At 47.1% G+C, this 21,073-nt stretch overlaps 2 protein-coding genes across 2 annotated transcripts in view; both read right to left on the reverse strand.

Annotated features, from left to right (window-relative positions):
* The window catches only part of ATXN1 (ataxin 1), a 29,276-nt gene extending 8,590 nt beyond the window's left edge, over positions 1 to 20,686 (reverse strand). The window contains exon 1 of the mRNA XM_054491190.2: positions 18,644 to 20,686. Coding sequence (XP_054347165.2) covers positions 18,644 to 20,551 — 1,908 coding nt within the window. The 5' untranslated portion in view covers positions 20,552 to 20,686. The remainder of the gene's footprint in view (positions 1 to 18,643) is intronic.
* LOC129038352 (uncharacterized) lies at positions 20,583 to 20,672 on the reverse strand. Its single transcript, XM_054491195.2, has one exon. It carries the CDS (start codon positions 20,670 to 20,672, stop codon positions 20,583 to 20,585), a length of 90 nt encoding a protein of 29 aa, XP_054347170.1.
* Positions 20,687 to 21,073: the final 387 nt, after the last annotated feature.

Genomic DNA, 21,073 nt, shown 5'->3' on the forward strand with positions numbered 1-21,073 from the left:
ATGTCCTTTCTAGATGTAGTAGACTAGGTAATTTGGACCAACCCTCCTTCTGAGGACAACTAAAAACTCTGAACAAAAATATAAGCAAAGAAATAAATTTAAAAACTCTGGACAAAATGTTTAAACTTTTTTTCTTATAGTACTGGACAGCAAATAAGATAGTAAAAAGGCCAGGTGTGGTGGCTCATGCCTGTAATCCCAGCACTTTGGGAGGCCAAGGTGTGTGGATCACCTGAGGTCAGGAGTTTGAGACCAGCCTGGCTACCATGGCGAAACCCCATCTCTACTAAAAATACAAAACTTAGCCAGGTGTGGTGGTGGGCCCCTATAATCCCAGCTACTCAGGAGGCTGAGGGAGGAGAATCGCTTGAATCCAGGGGACGGAGGTTGCAGTGAGCCAAGATTGTGCCACTTTACTCTGAGACCAGCCTGGCCAGCATGGTGAAACCCTGTCTCTCCTAAAAATACAAAAAGTAGCCAGGTGTGGTGGCAGGCGCCTATAATCCCAGCTACTCAGGAGGCTGAGGCAAGAGAATCGCTTGAACCCGGAAGGCAGAGGCTGCAGTGACCCAAGATCATGCCACTTCACTCCAGCCTGGGCGACAGAGTGAAACTCCGTCACACACACACACACACGCACACACACACACACACATACAAAGTTCCTGGGTTGGAGCAGGAAAAGATGATGGCCCAGAGAGGTGAAGCTGGTGTTGGGGGCCTGTTTTCTCCTGAAGACACTTGAACATTCCAAAGTGGAGCAGTTGGGAAACCAAGTGGGCTTTTGATAGTGTTAGGAGCATAGGGAACAGGTAATGGAGTTCAGGATACACCAAGGGAGGGTGCTCTCTGGTGAACCCCATTCTTTTGAGTTGTGACCCCAAAGCACTGTCCCTTAGAGGTGACAGTGAACCACAAGCCAACAGTCCTTTCAAGGTCTGAAGCCCAGATTTGACTTATCTGAGTTCCTAAAACTGGATTAAGGTCTTGAATTATTTTCACAATTTTGCAAATAAAAGCATTCAATTTAAAAAGGGGGGTGGTTGTCATGAGGAGACCAGATAGCATGCATAAGCACTAGCAAAATATCAGATCTTAAAAACAGATGCACAAGGGCTTCTCATATAGAGTCATACATATAGACTTTACAAAGACTATGCTCACAATAATTAAGAAGATTAAAGACGGCTTGAGAATTTTGATAGGAAACTAGAATCTGTTTTTAAAAGATCCATGAAGCCAGGCATGGTGGCTCATGCCTGTAATCCCAGCAATTTGGGAGTCTGAGACAGGGAGGATCACTTGAGGCCAGGAGTTTCAGACCAGTCTGGGCAACAAAGTGAGACCCCGTTTCTACAGAAATTTTTTTAAAAAATAGCCTAGTGTAGTGATGCGTGCCTGTAGTCCCAACTACTCAGGAGGCCGAGGCAGGAGGATCTTGAGCCCAGGAGTTAGAGGCTGCAGTGAGCTATGATCACAAGACTGCACTCCAGACTGGACAACAGAGTGAGACCCTGTCTCTAAAAAAAATAATAATAATTAATTAATTTTAAAAAGATCTATGAGAATTGTAGAATTAAAATATACACCATTGAAATCAAGAATGCAATGAGCTTTTCAGTTGAATAGACATGGATTAAGAAAGAATTCAGGAACTGGATTCTCTAATTAGACCTTTAGAAGAGACTCCACAGAGTGAACATAGAGACAAAAAGATGGTTAATATGGAGGAGAGGGTAAGAGACAGATAGGATACATCGAGAGGGGCTAACAGACACATAATTTGAATCCTAGGAGGAGGAAGAGAGGGAGGTAATAGGGCAGAAGTTAATACTTGAGGAGGTAATGGCTAAGAATTTTCCCAAACTGAAGAAGGATAATAAGACAGTTTAAAGAAGGCCTAGCCCCAAACAGGGAAAAAAAAAAAAAAAAAGAAAGAAATCCTCACTGAGGCAGATGAGAATTAAACTGCTATAAATCAAAGACATCTTGTAAACTAAACAGGAAAAAATATCGTTAAAAGCCTCTAGAACAGACTGGGCGTGGTGTCTCCTGCCTGTAATCCCAGCACTTTGGGAGGCTGAGGTGGGTGGATCACCTGAGGTCAGGAGTTTGAGACCAGCCTGGCCAACATGGTGAAACCCCGTCTCTACTAAAAATACAAAAATTAGCTGGGCATGGTGGCAGGAGCCTGTAATCCCAGCTACTCGGGGGGCTGAGGCAGGAGAATCACTTGAACCCAGGAGGCGGAGGTTGCAGTAAGCCAAGATCATTCCATCACACTCCAGCCTGGGCGACAACAGAGAAACTCCATTAAAAAAAAAAAAAGCCTCTAGAACAAAATACATATTACGTACAAATAAGCAACAATTGAACTCACAGTTTACATCTCAACAAAAATAATGGAAGCCAGTAGACAATGGAGACAATGGAATATCTTTACAGTGCTAAAGAAAAATAATTGCCAATCGAGAATTCTATATGGAGCAAAAAAGATCCTTCCAGAATGAAGGCAAAATAGAGACATGTTCAGACAAACAGTAATTAAAAGAATTCACCACTAACAGATTTGCATTATAGAAAATAGTAAAAGGTATTCTTTAGGTAGAGAAAAAACAAATCTAGATTGAAGTTTGTACAGGGAGGAAAGAAGAGATGGTAGATATGTGGTGAATCTAAATGAATATTGGCTATGTGTAACAATATTTAAAATATTCTGTTGGATTTTTTTTTTTTCTTTTTGTGAGAGGGAGTCTTGCTCTGTCGCCCAGGCTGGAGTGCAGTGGCACAATCTCGGCTCGCTGCAATCTCCGCCTGCCAGGTTCCAGTGCGTCTCCTGCCTCAGACTCCCAAGTAGCTGGGACTACAGGCATGCACCACCACCACCACGCCCGGCTAATTTTTGTATTTTTAATAGAGACGGGGTTTCACCATGTTGGCCAGGATGGTCTCGATATCCTGACCTCATGATCCACCCGTCTCAGCCTCCCAAAGTGCTGGGATTACAGGCGTGAGCCACCGTGTCAGGCCTCTGTTGGATTTTATACACATTCAGACACATAAAAACACACATGCATAATTGAAGTACCAAAAAAACTTTAAAAGTAGTAGATTTCCACAGATTGTGGCTTTTCTACTTCATCTTCTTTGTTTCCTTTGTTAACTCTGATTGATCTAGTTCTTATACATTTCTAGAATGACAGACTGTACTGGATCCATACAAGGCATATTTTTAGAAGAGACAACTTGAGTACATTCATATGGCAGCCTGTAAGCATGAACCCATACACCTGTGTGTACTACTGGGGGGAAAGTTTCATTGTTCTGGGCTATTTTTATAATGTGAAGCGAGCTAAAAGTTTTTGAGTGCCTACTCTCTGTCAAGCTCTCAGGTACAAACTTTACAAAAAGTATTTTGTTTAAAGTTCACAATAGTATTAGTATGGAATAGTATTGCTCTTCCAATTTTATAAATTTTACGAATAGTCACAGAGAGATTAAGTCACTTGCCTAATGTCATAGCTATTAGCTAATGGGTTTAGGATTTTATCCCAGTCATTGGCCCCCAAACCCATTTTCTTTTTTCTGTGCCTACTGACCTCTACCCTTGTAAGCAAAGACATTACAATGCCACCAAAAGAGATGAACTAAGCATTCCCGCTACCCCCCAACAGTGGTGAATATTGACTGAAATAAGTAGGATCCAAAGGCATGAGCTCATGGGCTTGTTCCATGGTACAGATAGTTGTGATGTAGTGTCTGCCTTATAGCCACACATACAATTCTAGTTACCCTGTACAAGTATGTGACACTATTTGGTTTCAAAACTACATTTACATCACACACACACAAACATATATGTGCATATATACACAGACAAATATACTTACAAGTGACCGTATCAGATGGGGATACCCACTGTATTCTAAGTAGGAGGACCAATCTGGAATTGGCTCCATAGATCCTCTTGCAAACCTCTTAGAGCCATTAACAACATAAACTGAACAGAAGGAAACCAATCCCACATCAAGTGGAGATTGTTTTGCTGCAAATCCAAGTCATAAAAATAAAACTCTCGGGTGTTAATATCTCTCGTAAGACTCTCTACCAGAGTTGCGGTTTGCTTATTCTTGCCCGACACCAGGCAGAGGTAATGTGACATTCAGAAGACCAGAAGCCTTATTTCCAAACATGTCAGCCTCTTTTCTGGTTCTGCGTGTTCCCGGATAACTCCGTTTCCTTGCTGGCAGATAGCCGGACACCTACCCATGGAGAGGCCCTTAGTGTGTGAGCCACACTATACACACTTCGCAGGGCAGGCAATATTTAACTTTCTGAAAATAACATCTACTGTGTTCTCATAGATACACTTATCTGAGGATTTCCACATTACCAAGTATCTGTAGACTCATTAAGAAATGTCTACAAGCCCTTTATAACAGGTACTATAATTGATTACTGCAAAAGCCAGGATACAGATACACGTTTCCCTCTAAAGACTTCATAATGTTGTTGGACATTTTGAAAGCCTTTTATTATTTCCGCATCTCAAAACTCCAAAGACACCACTCTTGTAATCCCAGCACTCTGGGAGGCTGAGGTACAACTGTGAAATAGCAAAAGAACGAACATAACTAACTCCATTTTTGTTTAAAAGGTTTTACCCTTTCCTGCATGTAGGCTAGGATAATTTTATAGCACTGAGATAATATACACAAACAACAATCATGTACTTTTAGAAACTAACTCTGGGATTAAAGGGGAAGTATATAAACAACTAACTATATATTGTTAAAGACTGATAGGAGTGGCTGGGCACGGTGGCTCATGCCTGTAATCCCAGCACTTTGGGAGGCCGAGGCGGGCGTATCACCTGAGGTCAGGAGTTAGAGACCAGTCTGGCCAACATGGTGAAACCCTCTACTAAAAATGCAAAAGCTGAAGAGGCATTGTGACCTGACCAAGGACAAAGAAGTTCTCAACCTTCTCGAACCCTCACTGGTGCCCAAATGTCTGTGGTCCTCAATCTCCTCGATACTAACCCCTTTGTCTCCCCCCACATATCCCCCTCCCATAAAAACCCTCCAACCAGCCTAAAAAATTGGAGATTTTACTTAATTTTTACAAAATTATTATTATTATTTCTTGAGATGGATTATCTCTCTGTTGACCAAGCTGGAGTGCAGTGGTACAATCTCAGCTCACTACAACCTCTGCCTCCTGGGTTCAAACTATTCTCCTGTCTCAGCCTCCTGTAGCTGGGACTACAGGCATGTGCCACCACACCTGGCTAATTTTTGTATTTTTTAGTAGAGATGGTGTTTCGCCATTGTTGGTCAGGCTGGTCTCAAACTCCTGACTTTAGGTGATCCATCTGCCTTGACCTCCCAAAGTGCTGGGATTACAGGTGTGAGCTACTGTGCCTGGCCTGGAGATGGTACTTTAGAAGGCTAGCTCATCATCTTCTCAATTTCGCTGGCTTTCCCAATAAACCTGCTTTTCCTCTCACCAACCTCATCTCTCGTATTTGGCTTTTGAGTGGTGAGCAGCCAAATCTAAGTTCAGTTACAGAGGTGGGAGGGTCACTCGGGCTACTGCACCACTCCAGCCTGTGTGCCAGAGCAAGACTCTGTCTCTAAAAACCAAACCAAACCAAACCAAACTCCAAATCTCCAAAGACAGGCCTTAGAATTAAATGCTGTGGTGTGAACCATAGCTAGAACAGCCTGCCGAAAAATTCACGAGAGAAAAGTGATGGAGAGAGAGAATATTTGAGATGTGCACTAAAATAAGATGATGTTAATGGAATTTTTTTTTTTTTTTTTTTTTTGAGACAGAGTCTCACTCTGTCACCCAGGTTGGAGTGCAGTGGCACCATCTCAGCTCACTGCAATCTCTGCCTCCTGCATTCGAGTGATTCTCCTGCCTCAGCCTCCCGAGTAGCAGGGATTACAGGTGCCCACCACCACCCCTGGCTAATTTTTTATATTTTTAGTAGACACGGGGTTTCATTCACCATGTTGGCCAGGCTGGTCTTGAACTCCTGACCTTAGGCGATCCACCCGCCTCAGCCTCCCAAAATGCTAGGATTACAGAAGTGAGTCACCACGCCCACCTGGCCTGTTAATGAAATTTATGTTAACCTAGATAGGCTTGGGAGATTCTTCTTTAATCACTTCAAAGGCTTCTCTTTGTTTCTTTTTGCCTAAATTCTGCCTTTGCTTCCTACCAAAGAAGCTGTGTCACCCTGCGAAAAGATGCCACAACCAGATATCAGCTGGGTCCATGAAAGCAGAGGTGGGAGCGGAAGATTATTCAGATAATCTGATCATTGTAGGCACAGATCGGATAGCCTGCCAGCCCAATGCTAGTTTTCTCCTTACTAATTAGTGTAAACTATCTAGACAATGTACTTTTCCCCCCTTGGGGTCTGAATGTATGAGAAGTAAAATAAGTTTTTTTTCCCCTTCTTTGGTGAAAGTTAAAATCTTGTTGCACACATCTCAAATAGGTACACTCAAGCATTCATAGCAAATCTATCTTTATTTTATAATTAGGTTTGTCATAAGGATATAAACATTCTTAAAGGTTAACTGATCATTAACTGTTAATGAAGAAATCTCACAGAGGGGTTTTTCAGTGAGAATATATATAATCAAATCTGTTGCTTGAAATTCCCTTGGAGAGGAGCCTTCTCCATCTCAAAACATGCTATCAATGCCAGCGGGGACTGGTTTGGATGTGAAACAGAGACGGTGTGATTTTGTAGGATGATGTCATCTTCAACTGGAACAATGAGTATGTGAATTCCTTGAATTTAAAACCCATATGGGTATTCTCTATGATGCTGAGAGCTTCAAAATATTGTTATTATTATTATTATTATTATTTGAGATGGAGTCTTGCTCTGTTGCCCAGGCTGGAATGTAGTGGCACTATCTCGGCTAACTGCAACCTCCACCTCCTGGGTTCAAGCGATTCTCCTGCCTCAGCCTCCCGAGTAGCTGGGAGGCATAAGCCACCACACCTGGCTAATTTTTCTATGTTTAGTAGAGATGGGGTTTTACCATGTTGGCCAGGCTGGTCTTGAACTCCTGACCTCAAGTGATCCGCCTGCCTTGGCCTCCTAAAGTGTTCGGATTACAGGCGTGAGCCACCGTGCCCGGCCTCAAAATATTATTGAGTGTTCCTAATGATACATTTCAGGCTTTGCAGTTTCAATAAAATTTCAACAAGTATACACCGAGCACCTGCTAATTGCTAGGAACCTTAGAAGAGTACCTATTGGTTAAGACCTAGTTTCTTGCCTCCCATGAGGAGACAGAACATACACGCAAAACAAGGGTACATTTGGACACCAGTGACCACGCTATCCGATGATGTCCACTCAGATGTCAAATGGGCAACTCAAACTTAAAGTGACCTAAAACACACCAGACCTCCCCGACGTGCCCCTGCCCGGTGGCCATCCCATGTTCTTCCCCATCTCCATAAATGGTATCCCATTCTTCCGGCTGTTCAATCAAGGACCTGGGAATCACACTTTCTTCCGCTCTTTCTCTTACATCACAAACATCCCAATTGTAAGCAAACTGTATGGGTTCCTTTTCCAAATACACCTAGAATGAGACTATTTTTTTACTACCTCCACCACCTTTGTCCTGGCCAAACTGCATCTCACTCACTCAGTCACCACACGCAAGCCTGATGTGGTCTGCATGTGCCCCTTACACCCTACACTGTAGCAACAGTGGTCTCCTTGCTGGTCCTTTAACCCCTCTTGCGCCTTCTGTCTGGGCACCTGCTACTCTCTCCATTCATTTGAAATCTTTTTTGCCTCACGTACTGTTGCCACCCACTCTCCTTTTCCGAGAGAACTCCCCTGACAGCTCTATTTAAAATAACAACCCTCTAGTTTCCATAGCTTCTTTTTTTATTTTCAGATAGTGTCTTGTTCTGTTGCCCAGGCTGGAGTGCAGTAGCATGATCATGGCTCACTGCAGCCTTGACCTCCTGGGCTCAAGAGATCCTCCTGACTCAGCCGCCTGAGTAGTCGGGACCACATGCATGCACCACCATGTCCAGCTAATGTTTTGTTGATGATGATAATGATGATTATTATGTAGAGATGGAGCCTTGCTATGTTGGCCTGGCTGGTTTCAAAACTCCTGGCCTCAAGTGCCCTCTTGCCTCGGCCTCCCAAAGTGCTGAGATTACAAGCATGAGCCACCTAGCCTGGCCCCTTCTCCTCTTTATACCAGGGATCCCCAACCCCCAGTCCATGGCCTGTTAGGTACTGGGCCGCACAGCTGGAGGTGAGCGACCATTCCCAACTGAGCTCTGCCTCCTGTCAGATCAGTCGCAAGCATTAGAGTCTCATAGGAGCATGAACCCTATTGTAAACTGTGCGTGCAAGGAATCCAGGTTGTGCACTCCTTATCTAATCTAACTAATCTAACCTAACTAATCTAATCTAACTAATCTAACTAATGCCTGATGATCCGAGGTGGAACAGTTTCATCCCAAAACCATCCCCCTCCCTCTTCCCATCCTGCCAAAAAATCTTCCGTGAAACCAGTCCCCGGTGTCAAAAGGGACTGGTTATCTTCTTATGCATCCTTTTTTATTTACTTGTATATTTGTCTGTTTTGCCTCTTTCCCCAGACTCAGTGTTCTATCTCCAGAGTCTAAAAGACTTCCTGGCAAGTAATAGGTGCTCAGTTAAAATCTGAAAGAAGAGGCCGGGCGCGGTGGCTCACACCTGTAATCCCACCACTTTGGGAGGCGGAGGCGGACTGATCATGAGGTCAGGAGTTCGAGACCAGCCTGGCCAACATGGTGAAACCCTGTCTCTACTAAAAATACAAAAAGATTAGCCAGGCGTGGGAGCAGGTGCCTGTAATCCCAGCTACTCTGGAGGCTGAGGCAGGAGAATTGCTTGAACCTGGGAGGCGGAGGTTGCAGTGAGCCAAGATCACGCCATTGCACCCCAGCCCGGGCGACAGTGCAAGACTCCGTCTTAAAAAAAAAAAAAAAAAAAAATTTGAAAGAATAGTTGTTTGCCTTCTGCATGGAAAAACATTGCAATGGTACAACTGGACAACAGGGGGCAATAGAGAGACTGCCTGTCTTTTTTTTTTTTTTTTTTTTTTTAAACCAGCCAGAACTAAAGTGGGCTATGACCTCCCCCAGGGAGAGGAGCAGTGCTTTCTCCAGGGTGTGGCTTATCCCCTAACAGGCAGCTTTCTCAGCGGAACCATAGCCACCTCACCTTGTCAGATGCTGAGGTCGTCATGATTTTATTGAATCATACTTCAGTTATTTTCTCTCCACTCTCCTTCCTGCAGCTGTGTTAGTAATCATTAAGTCATTTTATGATCTTCCTGGGGTTCCACACATTTTCCAGAATGGTTTCTGATGAAATCCCAATGAAAATAAACTCATGGGAGCAGTACCACAGATAACCAAAGCACGTTACATAACGCCAGACAGCTCAATATAGCCCATTTTTTCATCCAGTAAATATATCCTGTTTCGAACACCCTAAGCAATAAGTAGGATAGCCTTTATAACTTTTCTTTCTTTTTCTTTTTGAGATGGAGTCTCACTCTGTCACCAAGGCTAGAGTGCAATGGTGCAATCTTGGCTCACGGCAACCTCTGCCTCCCAGGTTCAAGCAATTCTCCTGCCTCAGCCTCCCAAGTAGCTGGGATTATAGGTGCCTGCCACCACACCAGGCTAATTTTTTGTATTTAGTAGAGACGGGTTTTCACCATGTTGGTCAGGCTGGTCTTGAACTGTTGACCTCAGATGATTCACCCGCCTCGGCCTCCAAAGTGCTGGGATTACAGGTGTGAGCCACCGCGCCCAGGGATGGCCTTTATACTTTTGTCAGCTTGAGGGCCCTCTGTCTTTCATCTCTGGATGCCCTGTCACCAGCACCTCTTGCTTTTGGGGGTGGACCACCTCCCACCCTCCTCCACTCTTTCCCTCCCTCCTCCCACTGCTGTCAGCAAGCCCATTTGCTCATCAGCGTGGTTATAAGATATCTGCCTACCCCTTCCTCCTAAACCGACTCCTCTAAAACCATCACCTCCAAATCCCATTTTGGATGGAGGAACCAAGACAGGGAGACAACACAGACTCACTTCTGGGCTCATAATTATTTTTTCAGTGTCATCTTCCTAATCTGACTAATGACTGGCTTTTCAGAAAACTTTTAGCTCCTCTATATGAAAATTCAACAAAATTCCTTTCACCACTTAGTCAATAACTACTGTATCTAAACACTATGCACATACACACATATTTAAGCTGTTTGATTGTATATTTCAATCTTAGATTGGTGCTATGTCTATATACACACATATGTACATATCACCAAAAACAAGATAGAAAGAAAACAAAACGTCTGTTGTTTAAATATGTCTCCCTTTTCCTTCACAAGAGTCCCTGTTTTCATAAATTGCGAAGGGCATCTGTTTTACAAAACATTTTTTCGTGACACTATCCCAGACATACAAATTTCGCCTGTTGCTGGGAGCAATGAAATCTCTCATAAGCTAGGTTTCAGTAAGTATGCCTTGTTTTTTGGTGAAATTATTAAATTGGGCATTCTTAACTTTGTCTGCAAGTGAATTTCTCGGTCTTTTTTCACCTGTAGAGAAAGGCCAGTCTGCTTTCTTGGAAGACTAGTCTGCATGGTTACGTTCTCAGCATGAAAAAAATCAGAAAACCCCGTCTCAAGGATGAAGGGGGTAAGAGAGACCCATTTACTGCAATGTTTAAAAATCATTAATAAAAACAGTCAAAACTCTTTGGCTGAGTGTAAGAATCTCTGTGAGTGTTCTATTTAAAACACTGAATCATGTTCACGCAAAGCCTGACTCAGTCCTTGGTGGAAGTGATTCAGGGTTGTTCAGTAAACCCACACCCTAGCACTGGGACACCTCCTAACACAACTCCCAAATTAAAAGCTGGGTTTTTCTTACACGTGGTAGCGTGGCTCACAGAGCTCCTTTGTGGGAAGGCCCTGTGGGGAGGCTCAGGGATGGCCAGGAAGGACACTGCCCAGCGAGTGACCACAGCAGCTGTGACACAGAAGCCCTTAGGCACACAGGTTCTAGCTCACTTGCCTTCCTTTTCTGGGGTCTTAAAGTGTGTGCCTTAGGCAGGGCAGGGTGGCTTATCCCTGTAATCCCAGCACTTTGGGGGCCTGAGGTGGGAGGATCACATGAGCTCAGGAGTTCAAGAGCAGCCTGGGCAACATGGCAAGACCCGCTCTCTATAAAAAAAATACAAAAATTAGCTGGGCGTGGTGGTGTGTGCCTGTGGTTGCAGTTATTAGGGAGGCTGAGGTGGGAGGATTGCTTGAGCCTAGGAGGTCGAGGCTGCAGTGAGCTATTATGGTGTCACTGCACTCCAGCCTGGGCAACAGAGCAAGACCCTATCTCAAAAAAAAAAAAATGTGCCTTAAAGAACAACATAATATTCAGTGCTAAAAAGAAATGAGCTATCAGAGCAACAAGAAGACATGGAAGAACCTGAAATGCATATCGCTAAGTGAGAGACGCCAATGTGAAAAGCCGACATACTGGATGATTCCAACTGCATGGCATTCTGGAACAGGCAAAACTATGGAGAAAGTAAAATGATCAGTGGGTGCCAGGGGTTTAAGGTGGGGTGTGGGGTACAAATAGTTGATGCATAAGGGATTTTTAGGGTGGTACAGCTGTTCGGTAAAATACTGTAATGCTGGATACATGACATCATAAATTCATCAAAAACAGCATGTACGACACAGAGTGAACTGTAGTATAAACTATGGACTTTAGTTAAAAATAAGGTATCAGTACTGGCTCATCAGTTGTAACCAATCTATCACACCAATGCAAGTTTTTAATAACAGGGAAAACTGTTAGGTGTGTGGGACCTCTCTCTACTTGCTGTACACCTAAAACTGCTTTAAACAATAGTCTTTAATTTTTTTTTAAATGCTATAAACAACGGTCTGAATCAAAACATAAGATGACCCAGTTGGGGGCGCGTATAGCACATAAAGTTTAAAGGAGAGCATTTTTCTTTCCTTTTTTTTTTTGGAGAGGTACAAAGACCCACAAACAAAAATGTGGTTTGACATAGTTTCTCTGTTGGAGCCTTTCCAGCACCAGAACAGACAGGAAGTGTGTATTACCAACAACTGCGGCACAAATCCAGAGCTGGGCTCTGCACACAGGGCAGTCACCAACTATCTATTTTTTGATACATTAGGATTCATCGCCACCAAGCTCGGCATGTTCAATGTTGGCAAGTGGGTCTGCCTTGGCTGCAAAGGGACTGACTCTACAGGCTCATGTGCTGCCTGCATGACGGCCTTGGCTATTTTTAGGTACCAGCTAATCCATTCAATGCATAATGTTACCACCGATGACTCACAGCTCACAGAAGTCAACCAAAAAATAGTAGAAAAATAGTAGAAAAGGAAAGCCATCAGTAGACACCCAGTAAGCACATCATGATAACAACTGCTGTACAAGCACACACACAGGCACACTCACATCCATGCCAGGACAGTCGGGAGGAGGAAATGGCACTGAATATCAAGCAGCCACCAAGTCAGGGAAGCAGTTACCTCGGGAGGCGCTGGGAAGCGACAGACGGCCCTAATAACACACAGAGCCTGGCATTTAGGAAAGAAGCAAAGGAACGTGTCAGCCCAGAGCACTTTACCAATACATTTTACAACTCCACTGAGCAAATGCTGTGTACTCTTCAGAGAAGCTGAACCTAGGAAGGGTGAGACAGAAGGATGGGATAATATAGAACGCCGACAGATGGAAGCCAAAGGCTCCCCAGCTGGGGCCATCCTGGGCAGGGCTGTCCCAGCGGGCACGTCGCTAACAGCCTCTTGTGGAAGAGGAGCCTGGGAGCCCTTATTTCTGCATTGGTTGTCTTACTGATCTGGAGGGCTGGAGCACCAATGCATCCCTCACATCCAGTTCATACTCAGAAATACAGATTGATATGCTCACGCAGACTGGCATGACATCATTTAGCCTTAGAAACAGGAACGGCAGGAAGGGTGCTCTCCTCGGCCACTCGCGGGATTCCACCCCGAGGATTACAGGCAGGGTAAAAATGGCTTATTGTGCTCATTGGAAAAGTTCAGCCTTCTTTCTAAGACTTTCATCAGCTGCCTCTCCTTCCATATACTCTTTTTAGAACACGAGGCCTTTGATTTATTTTTCAGCTGTGAATCACTTTCTCAGGGCCCGAGCCATCTAAGTTGAAGCAAGGAAGGGAAAACTAACATTGCACAAGGTCCCAGTGCTACTGACGGGTGAGGGATATGTTCAGACTCAGATCTCTTCAGTGCCAGTTCCTGCATTTTCCAAGCAGCTAACCTACTTCCTACCCAAGGAGGAGGTGCGAAGCCCCATCCTTCTTTTGAGTCGCGTTGGCTCCCACATTGATGCTATCGCCTGGGGGGTCCCATCTGGGATGCACCACAGACTGATGGCCTCAAACTTGGAGGATATTAAGTGGATTATATTTGGCAGTGAGGCCCAAGGGAAGTGATTCTGTCATCCTTTGGGACTCTCAACCAGAATCAAGGCAAGGCAAAGCAGCAACTCTCCTCCAGGGTGGGGAACGTGCTATCACCCTCCACTGAAGAGGAAGGAGGCTTCCTTTGGTGCACGCAGTAACAATGGACAACACCTGGCATTCCCCTTTCCTCCCACAGCACCTAGGTGGGGGCCCGGGGGATGCATAGATGCTTTGCTCGAGCGGAGAAATGCTGTACCGGGCAGGGCAATGCCACAGGGATAGTGACAAACACGGAAAAGCATTTTTCTCCTACGCTGCCTCGTCTGGAGCGTCAGCTGGGACAATGCTGGGGGCATCTTTCCGCAGTCTTAATGAGGAATTCAGCCCCTTAAAAATCATCCCCAAACTAAACACCCAAACACCCCTCATATGCCATGGCTTTAGTTCCCATGAGGTCTGTGTGCCACTTAGCATGAGGTCAGTACATGTTCATCTTAATGCTCTTCTTGGTTTTTGGTTAACCGACACTAATAAATTTTTACAAGGGCTGTGCTGTTCTGGAAAGTATGAAAGTGAAGCATTAAAAAACGGAGCCCTCTCAAGAGATTATCTCCTATGAAGAATCATATGTGGCCGGGCGCCGTGGCTCACGCCTATAATCCCAGCACTTTGGGAGACCGAGGTGGGTGGATTGCTTGAGCCCAGGAGTTCCAGACCAGCACGGGCAAGATAGCAAAACCCTGTCTCTACAAAAAAATACAGAAAATCAGCTGGGTGTAGTGGCACACACTCATAGTCCCAGCTACTGGGGAGGCTGAGGTGGGAGGATCAATTGAGTCCGTGAGGTTGAGGCTGCAGTGAGCCAATGATCCCATCACTGCACTTCAGCCTGGGTGACAGGGCAAGACCCTGTCTCAAAACAAGCAAACAAACGAACACAAAAACCCACAGAAAAACAAAACTCATTTGCCTGGTTTAGAGAGGAGAGAGCTGCAGCTCAGAGAGGTGAAATAACTTGACCTGCCAGAGACCCAAAGCCGCACACCTCAGTCTGTCACCACCATACCATATCACACTGCTTTCCCTGGGGGTGTCATGTTGGGGCGGTCTTATGAGTTCAGGCATCCTCAAGAGTCTGTTCATGCAGGATTTCTGCCTAGAGTCACAATGCCATCTGTTTTGGAGAAAACCATCTCTTCTTCCACAACTCCCCCAATCAAATTTGTGATTTTGCTTATTAAGCTCAACAATTTGCACATTTCTGAATTTCTCTGTGGGTGCAGTGTCAGCAGTGCCTAACCAGTTGAGAAGACCGGGAAGATTCTTCAGGCTAGGGGAGAAAATCCCTCAGGAAGGCACTGCAGAGGGAGAGAAGGATGTAGCCTTCGGAACCTCAATTAAGTCCAGATATGAGTTCTCTCTCTCCCTCCCATCTCCCCCTCTCATGCTCTCTGTCTGAGTCTCCGCTGACTCTGAACCTGTCACTTGTGGCAAACACAGCTGGTGGAGTATTTTAGCTGTGATGATGTCAGCCGATTTCTGATAGGCTCCTCGGTAAAGTGACAAATCATTGGTTGCGTCAAGCCTTGCACTTTTGTTTCTACAGCGTGAAGCCCTAGCTGCCTTTTCAGCAGGTCTCAGCACACTTGCCTTTCTTTGCGGAAGCCGTTCCTGGCATGCAGCACAGCCACGCGGGGGCCAACCTCACAGACCGGCAAACAGGCCCTGACAACACTTCTACCTGCTCGTCTGCACCCTGGCTGTCAGTAGAGAGATTTAGTGATCTCACTATGGGAAAAAACATGAGAACAGGGCTCTGACTTCACAGGGAAGCCAATTTCTCTTTCATTTAATCATTAATTTTGAAAGTTTGGAGTAGGGAAAAACACACCTAGATTCTTCCTCCCCAAGAACAGAAGAGGGCTGTAAGGGGCTGGGTGCAGTGGCTCACACCTGCAATCCCAGCACTTTAGGAGGCTGAGGCAGGTGAATCACCTGAGGTCAGGAGTTCGAGACCAGCCTGGCCAACATGGTGAAACACTGTCTCTACTAAAAATACAAAAATTAGCAGGGGGTGATGGTGTGTGCCTGTAGTCTCAGCTATTTGGGAGGCTGAGGCAGAAGAATCACTTGAACCAAGAGGCAGAGGTTGCAGTGAGCCAAGATCACCCCACTGCACTCTGCACTCCAGCCTGGGTAACAGAGCAAGACTGTCTCCAAAAAAAAAATAGAAGAGTCTGGGCTCTATGGAGGCTGCCAGGCCTGGGAAGTGTGGCCCACAGCTGAAGTGGCTGCCTTTATTCTCAAGCTGAAGGAGAGGCTGGCCGGCAAGGAACCAGTCGCATTTCTAAACAAAACCTCTTTTCACACCTGCCTCTGTTCACAAAAATGTTTTAAGGATTCTAAGTACCATGAAAAGCAATGATTCTTCCTCATGTTTATTTTCCATGTTTTACCTGGGGTCTGTGAAGAGTCAACTTTGCTCAAGGTAGCTCATTTTCTTTCTCCTAGTACCCACCCCTAATTCATGCAGGAAGTAAACAGCCACTACAGACGGGTAGTGAGCTGTATTATTATGCCATTTATTTAAAAAAATCCTGATTTTTTTTTTTTTAAATCAGATCTTTGGGGAAATCTTTCTTGAGCCTTTCCAAAGACTGTAAACCTACAGTGACATCTCATAATACAAAGAAAAGCATTCAGGGCTAAAAGCTCTCGGCAATGCAGGGCCCCGGCTTTGTGCAAGCCCCCATATCCAGTCATTCACGAGTGGTTCTGGAAAACTGATTTGGTCCTTTCCTCACTTGGGCTTTTAAGAAATGCTCAAAAAAGCCAGACATGGGGACTCGTGTCTGTAATCTCAGGGCTTTGGGAGGCCGAGGTGGAAGGACTGCTTGGAGCCCAGGAGTTTGAGACCAGCCTGGGCAACACAGCAAGACCCCATCTCTACTAAAATGTTTTTTTATTTTTAAATTAGCTGGGCATGGTGGTATGCACCTGTGGTCCCAGCTACTAGGGAGGTTGGGGTGGGAGGATCGCTGGAGCCTAGGAGGTCAAGGCCACAGTGAGCTATGATTGCACCACTGCATTCCAGCCTAGGAGACAAGAAACACTGTCTCAAACATGAAAAAAAAAAAAAAATGCCCAAAACAATTCAAGCCATTAATTAGTTTATCTTCTTTTTCTTGTTTTATTTTATCTGAATGTCCTAAATAGCAGCTATTTCATGACTATTTTCAACTCAAGCTGGAAGGAGGCTCTGTCCCACTTGAATGTTTTCAAATCCTAGATGGAAACACTTGTAGAAAGTGCGCTCAATAGCCAGGAAAGCTCTCAGCTGCAGGCTGAACCTGCTGGACTCCCAGCAACTTAGGCAGTGAAAGAAATGGGCTGTGGAATAAATGCATGTAATCAATCGATCTAAGAACCTGGAAAAGGGTGGATTGAAGGAGCCTGTGGAAATTAAGAGAGTTAACCATACTTCCAGTGACTCATCTTGGCTACAGCTGACTTTACCCCAAGCCCAGCAGGTCACCTGGGACAGCCCTGACTTCTCAGATTGTATTAACCACGCTTTTATTTTCTGATGCTTTGATATTTTAGGGTCTTGTGGATCCCAGAGGTATAGTCTCTCCTAGGATTAGCTAATTCCTAGAGGCCTGACTTTTATATGCAAACCAACCAGTCCAGAGCTAATTCCTAGGAGCCTGACTTTCATATGCAAACTAACCAGTCCAGAGCCCACTCCCCAGCAGCCTCCTACATTGGTCCATCACACTTAGGGCTGCCTTCCATCTGTGTTTTTGTTTTTGTTTGTTTTTGTTTTTGTCTGAGACGGAGTCTTGCTATGTGTCCAAGGCTGGAGTGCAGTGGCCTGATCTCGGCTCACTGCAATCTCCGCCTCCCGGGTTCACGCAATTCTCCTGCCTCAGCCTCTGGAGTAGCTGGAATTACAGGCACATACCACCATGCCCGGCTAATTTTTGTATTTTTAGTAGAGACAGGGTTTCACCATGTTGGCCAGGCTGGTCTCGAACTCCTGACCTCTGGTGATCCACCCGCCTCAGCCTCCCACAGTGCTGGGATTACAGGTGTGAGCCACTGTGCCCGGCCCTTCCACCTGTATTGATCACCCCAGCACCAGCAGCCAGACAATTAAGGACAGCCCCTACACCCCAGAGCACACTGGAATTATCCACTCTAACCAATCCTAAACCCGCTTACCCAGCCTCCCATGAAACCACAATAAAGGCTGTTGTTTGCCACATTTCCCCTCACTCCCTCCACCTCCTGATCTACCTGGGGCTTCCCCAGGTGCCCCCCACTTTATGGTTTTCTACACCTCTTGGTGTAGAGTGCCCTTTTCTCTTGGGATCAGAGAGTAGAACAAATTATCTCGTCAAAGAGAGTTGTCTGCTGATCTATCTGTTGGCCTTATCATACGTAAATAATAAGAAGACATTATATATATGTTAGAGACCAGGCCTTGCTATGTTGCCCAGGCTTGAGTGCAGTGATAGTCACAGGTTCAGCCATAGCTCACTACAGCCTCGAACTCCTGGGCTCAAGTGATCCTCCTGCCTCAGCCTCTGGAGTAGCTGGGACCAAAGGCATATACCACTGTACCCAGCTAATAAGACATATTTTAAAACATGGATGTTGCAATGGGATGTGATTACTTCAGCATCTAATCCCCTCACTCCAATGGCATCCTCTGTCTTTTCCTGGTAAGAAAAAGTGCCAAATGACCACTAGAAGGACCTGAAGTCCAGCAGCCTTTCCTAATCAGGGTTCCTCATCTTAACCACAGAATTCAAAAAATAACTAGAGTGGTGAGTTTTTCTGGATTGTCTCAAGGACTCCATAACTAGCCCCACTCTCCATGCATGGAGGTTAATTCATCACACACAGCAGAGGTCACGGGGAAATGGGGATTATTTTTTCTAGAGAACGCAATTGGGAAAGGCCGAGTCTAAGGTCTAGGTGTACCTGAGAACCCTTAATCCTGCCTCATAGAAGCAATTCGTCTTGCCAGGAGATGATGACGGCGTCACGGTGTGGTGTCCCATCCCTGTGCCACCCGGGCTAACGTTACCTGGGCTCGGTGCTCCCCCACGGCGAACTGTATCACGGCCACGCCCGGGCTATGGCTGTCTTCAATCCTCTCCACGGTGCTGGAGTCGATCTTCAGGTCGTTGCTTATCTCTGCACTCTGGATGAAATCTTCTGTTTTTAAGTCTTCCACCTTCTTTAGCTCCCCGTTGGCCAACTGGATGATGGAGCCTTTCATGAAGTAGGGGGGAAGCGTAGGGGGAGCCGCCGCCGGGGAGGCCACGGACTGTACCACAGGTAGGTGGATCTGGGCCTGCACCATGGCTGGGTAGGCGGCCTGGGTGACCAGGGCCTCGGGGTTGAAGTTCTCGCTCTTGGGAAGGGCGGTGGTGACGAACGTGTGAGGCACTGCAGCAAACTGGGGGGATGACGTGACTATGGCCGGGGCTGCCCCCGACGCTTCCATGTCAGTGCTGCCGACCGGGATGAGCAGGGGCTGTGTGCCGGGGATCACCAGGTGCTGGGGCAGGCTGCCGGCGTAGGTGATTGCTTGCTGCTGGCCGCTCAGGTAGCCGATGACAGGGGGTTGAGTCCCTGCGTAGAAGGCCGTGGCTGGCAGTCCCACCGGGAGTGGCTCCGAAGCACTATGTGTGGTCTGAATGACCGTGTGGGGTGAGAGCGCGTAGGACCGGTGGCCAGGCTTCCCTAAATGCAGGCCACTTTTGTCGTTGAGGGTGGAGGGGGAGGCCTCACGATGAGTGGCCTGTTGCACCTCCAGGTCAGCTGCGGGCGTGTTGCTGTTGGGCAGGACCATCACAGAGGCCCGGACCCCCGAAGGATCACGACTGCTGTAGTCTGAGGGGCTCGGGTGGACCACCACGTGCCTGGACTCGTACGGGTGAGGAACCGACTTGCCGCCTGCCTTGCCCAGGCCCAGGTCGGCCGAGGACGGGGCCCCGTACCGCCGGCTCTTCTCCATCTCACCGTTCAGGACCTCCTTGGCCTGGATGGCCTGCTGCAGCCGGCTGCTCTCGGCTTTCTTGGTGGCCTCCCGAGGGACAAAGTGGCTGCCGGAGTCGGCGTATTGCATGACGACCTGGGAGGGGGGCCCCAGGGTGAGCGTGTGTGGGATCATCGTCTGGTGGGGGTGGAGGTGGACGGGGATGGCCGGAGGAGAGGCGGTACGGCCGGTGTTCTGCGGAGAACTGGAAATGTGGACGTACTGGTTCTGCTGGGCGGGTGGGGGGGACCCAGGGGTGATGAGCCCCGGAGCCCTGCTGAGGAGGTGCTGCTGCTGCTGCTGCTGCTGCTGCTGCTGCTGCTGATGCTGCTGCTGCTGCTGCTGCTGATGCTGCTGCTGCTGCTCAGCCTTGTGTCCCGGCGTCTGGCTCAGACTGCCCATGTTGGCCAGCAGAGTGGAATAGGCCTCCAGCTGGGAGCGCTGGGATGGAGTGGTGGCCCCTGCGGCCGAGGCCACCGCACTGGTGACGGGGTTGGCTGTTGGGGGCATCAGCTGAGATGGGATGAAGCTGGCATAGGCCCCACTGTATTGGGAGGACCCAATGAACTGGAAGGTGTGCGGCAGGTGAGCGTACTGCACGGGGGACACCGGGGTCCCTGGCTGCGGGGTGGCGTACGCGGCGGGCAGCGTGGTGGCCACGGGGACAGACCTGGGAGCGCTGGGCGGGGAGTAGTCCAGCCCTGTGGACAATGCTTTGTGTAAACCTATTCCCTGTTGTAAACCAAGCTCCACCGAGGTCCCTGCCGGCCCATGCCTCCCGCCCGCGTGGCCCCGGCCACCAGGGTTGCCCGGGAGCCATGCTGTGCCGTCCACCCGGTGGTTGTCGCTGGGCAGGGCAGGGGCCTTCTCCTCGGAGGACCGGCTGGTGGCGGGGATCTCGCGCTTCTTGGGAGGCAGGCATTCGTTGCTCCGCTCTTGGTTGGATTTCATTTTTCGCCTTCCCCCCTCCACGGTGACTGTTTCACTGTCTGGCTGGCTCTGATTTTAGTCTGATAAACGGAAAGTCACATTTGATTTCTGTAGGGGATCCAGGCTCTTCATGAGGAATCATCTCCCCGTGGGTACAATCCGCCAACAGCAGCTCTGGATGCTGGGAAAGGGAAGAGGGCAGTGACAAAGGGAAAAGGAAAGGGAGGAGAAAGGGAAGGAGGGAAAGGATATCAGAACATGAGCACCGGGGAAAGAACATCTTTGGCAAGATTAAGACTAGGCCCTGGACTCAGTGTGAACTCCCCAAACCCAATCATACCCCAAGCACTGAAGCAGATAAAACACTAGCCAGCATTTTGGGAGGCCAAGGCAGGCAGATCACGAGGTCAGGAGATTGAGACCATCCTGGCTAACATGGTGAAACCCCGTCCCTACCAAAAATACAAAAAAAATTTTAGCCGGGTGTAACACTAGCTGGCACACAGCTATAGTCCCAGCTACTTGAGAGGCTGAGGCAGGAGA

Source organism: Pongo pygmaeus, chromosome 5 (assembly GCF_028885625.2).
Source record: "Pongo pygmaeus isolate AG05252 chromosome 5, NHGRI_mPonPyg2-v2.0_pri, whole genome shotgun sequence".
Classification (NCBI taxonomy): domain Eukaryota; kingdom Metazoa; phylum Chordata; class Mammalia; order Primates; family Hominidae; genus Pongo; species Pongo pygmaeus.

Coding starts and splice junctions, on each gene's coding strand:
- LOC129038352 (XM_054491195.2), bottom strand. CDS start 20,672: ATGATTCCTCATGAAGAGCCTGGATCCCCTACAGAAATCAAATGTGAC.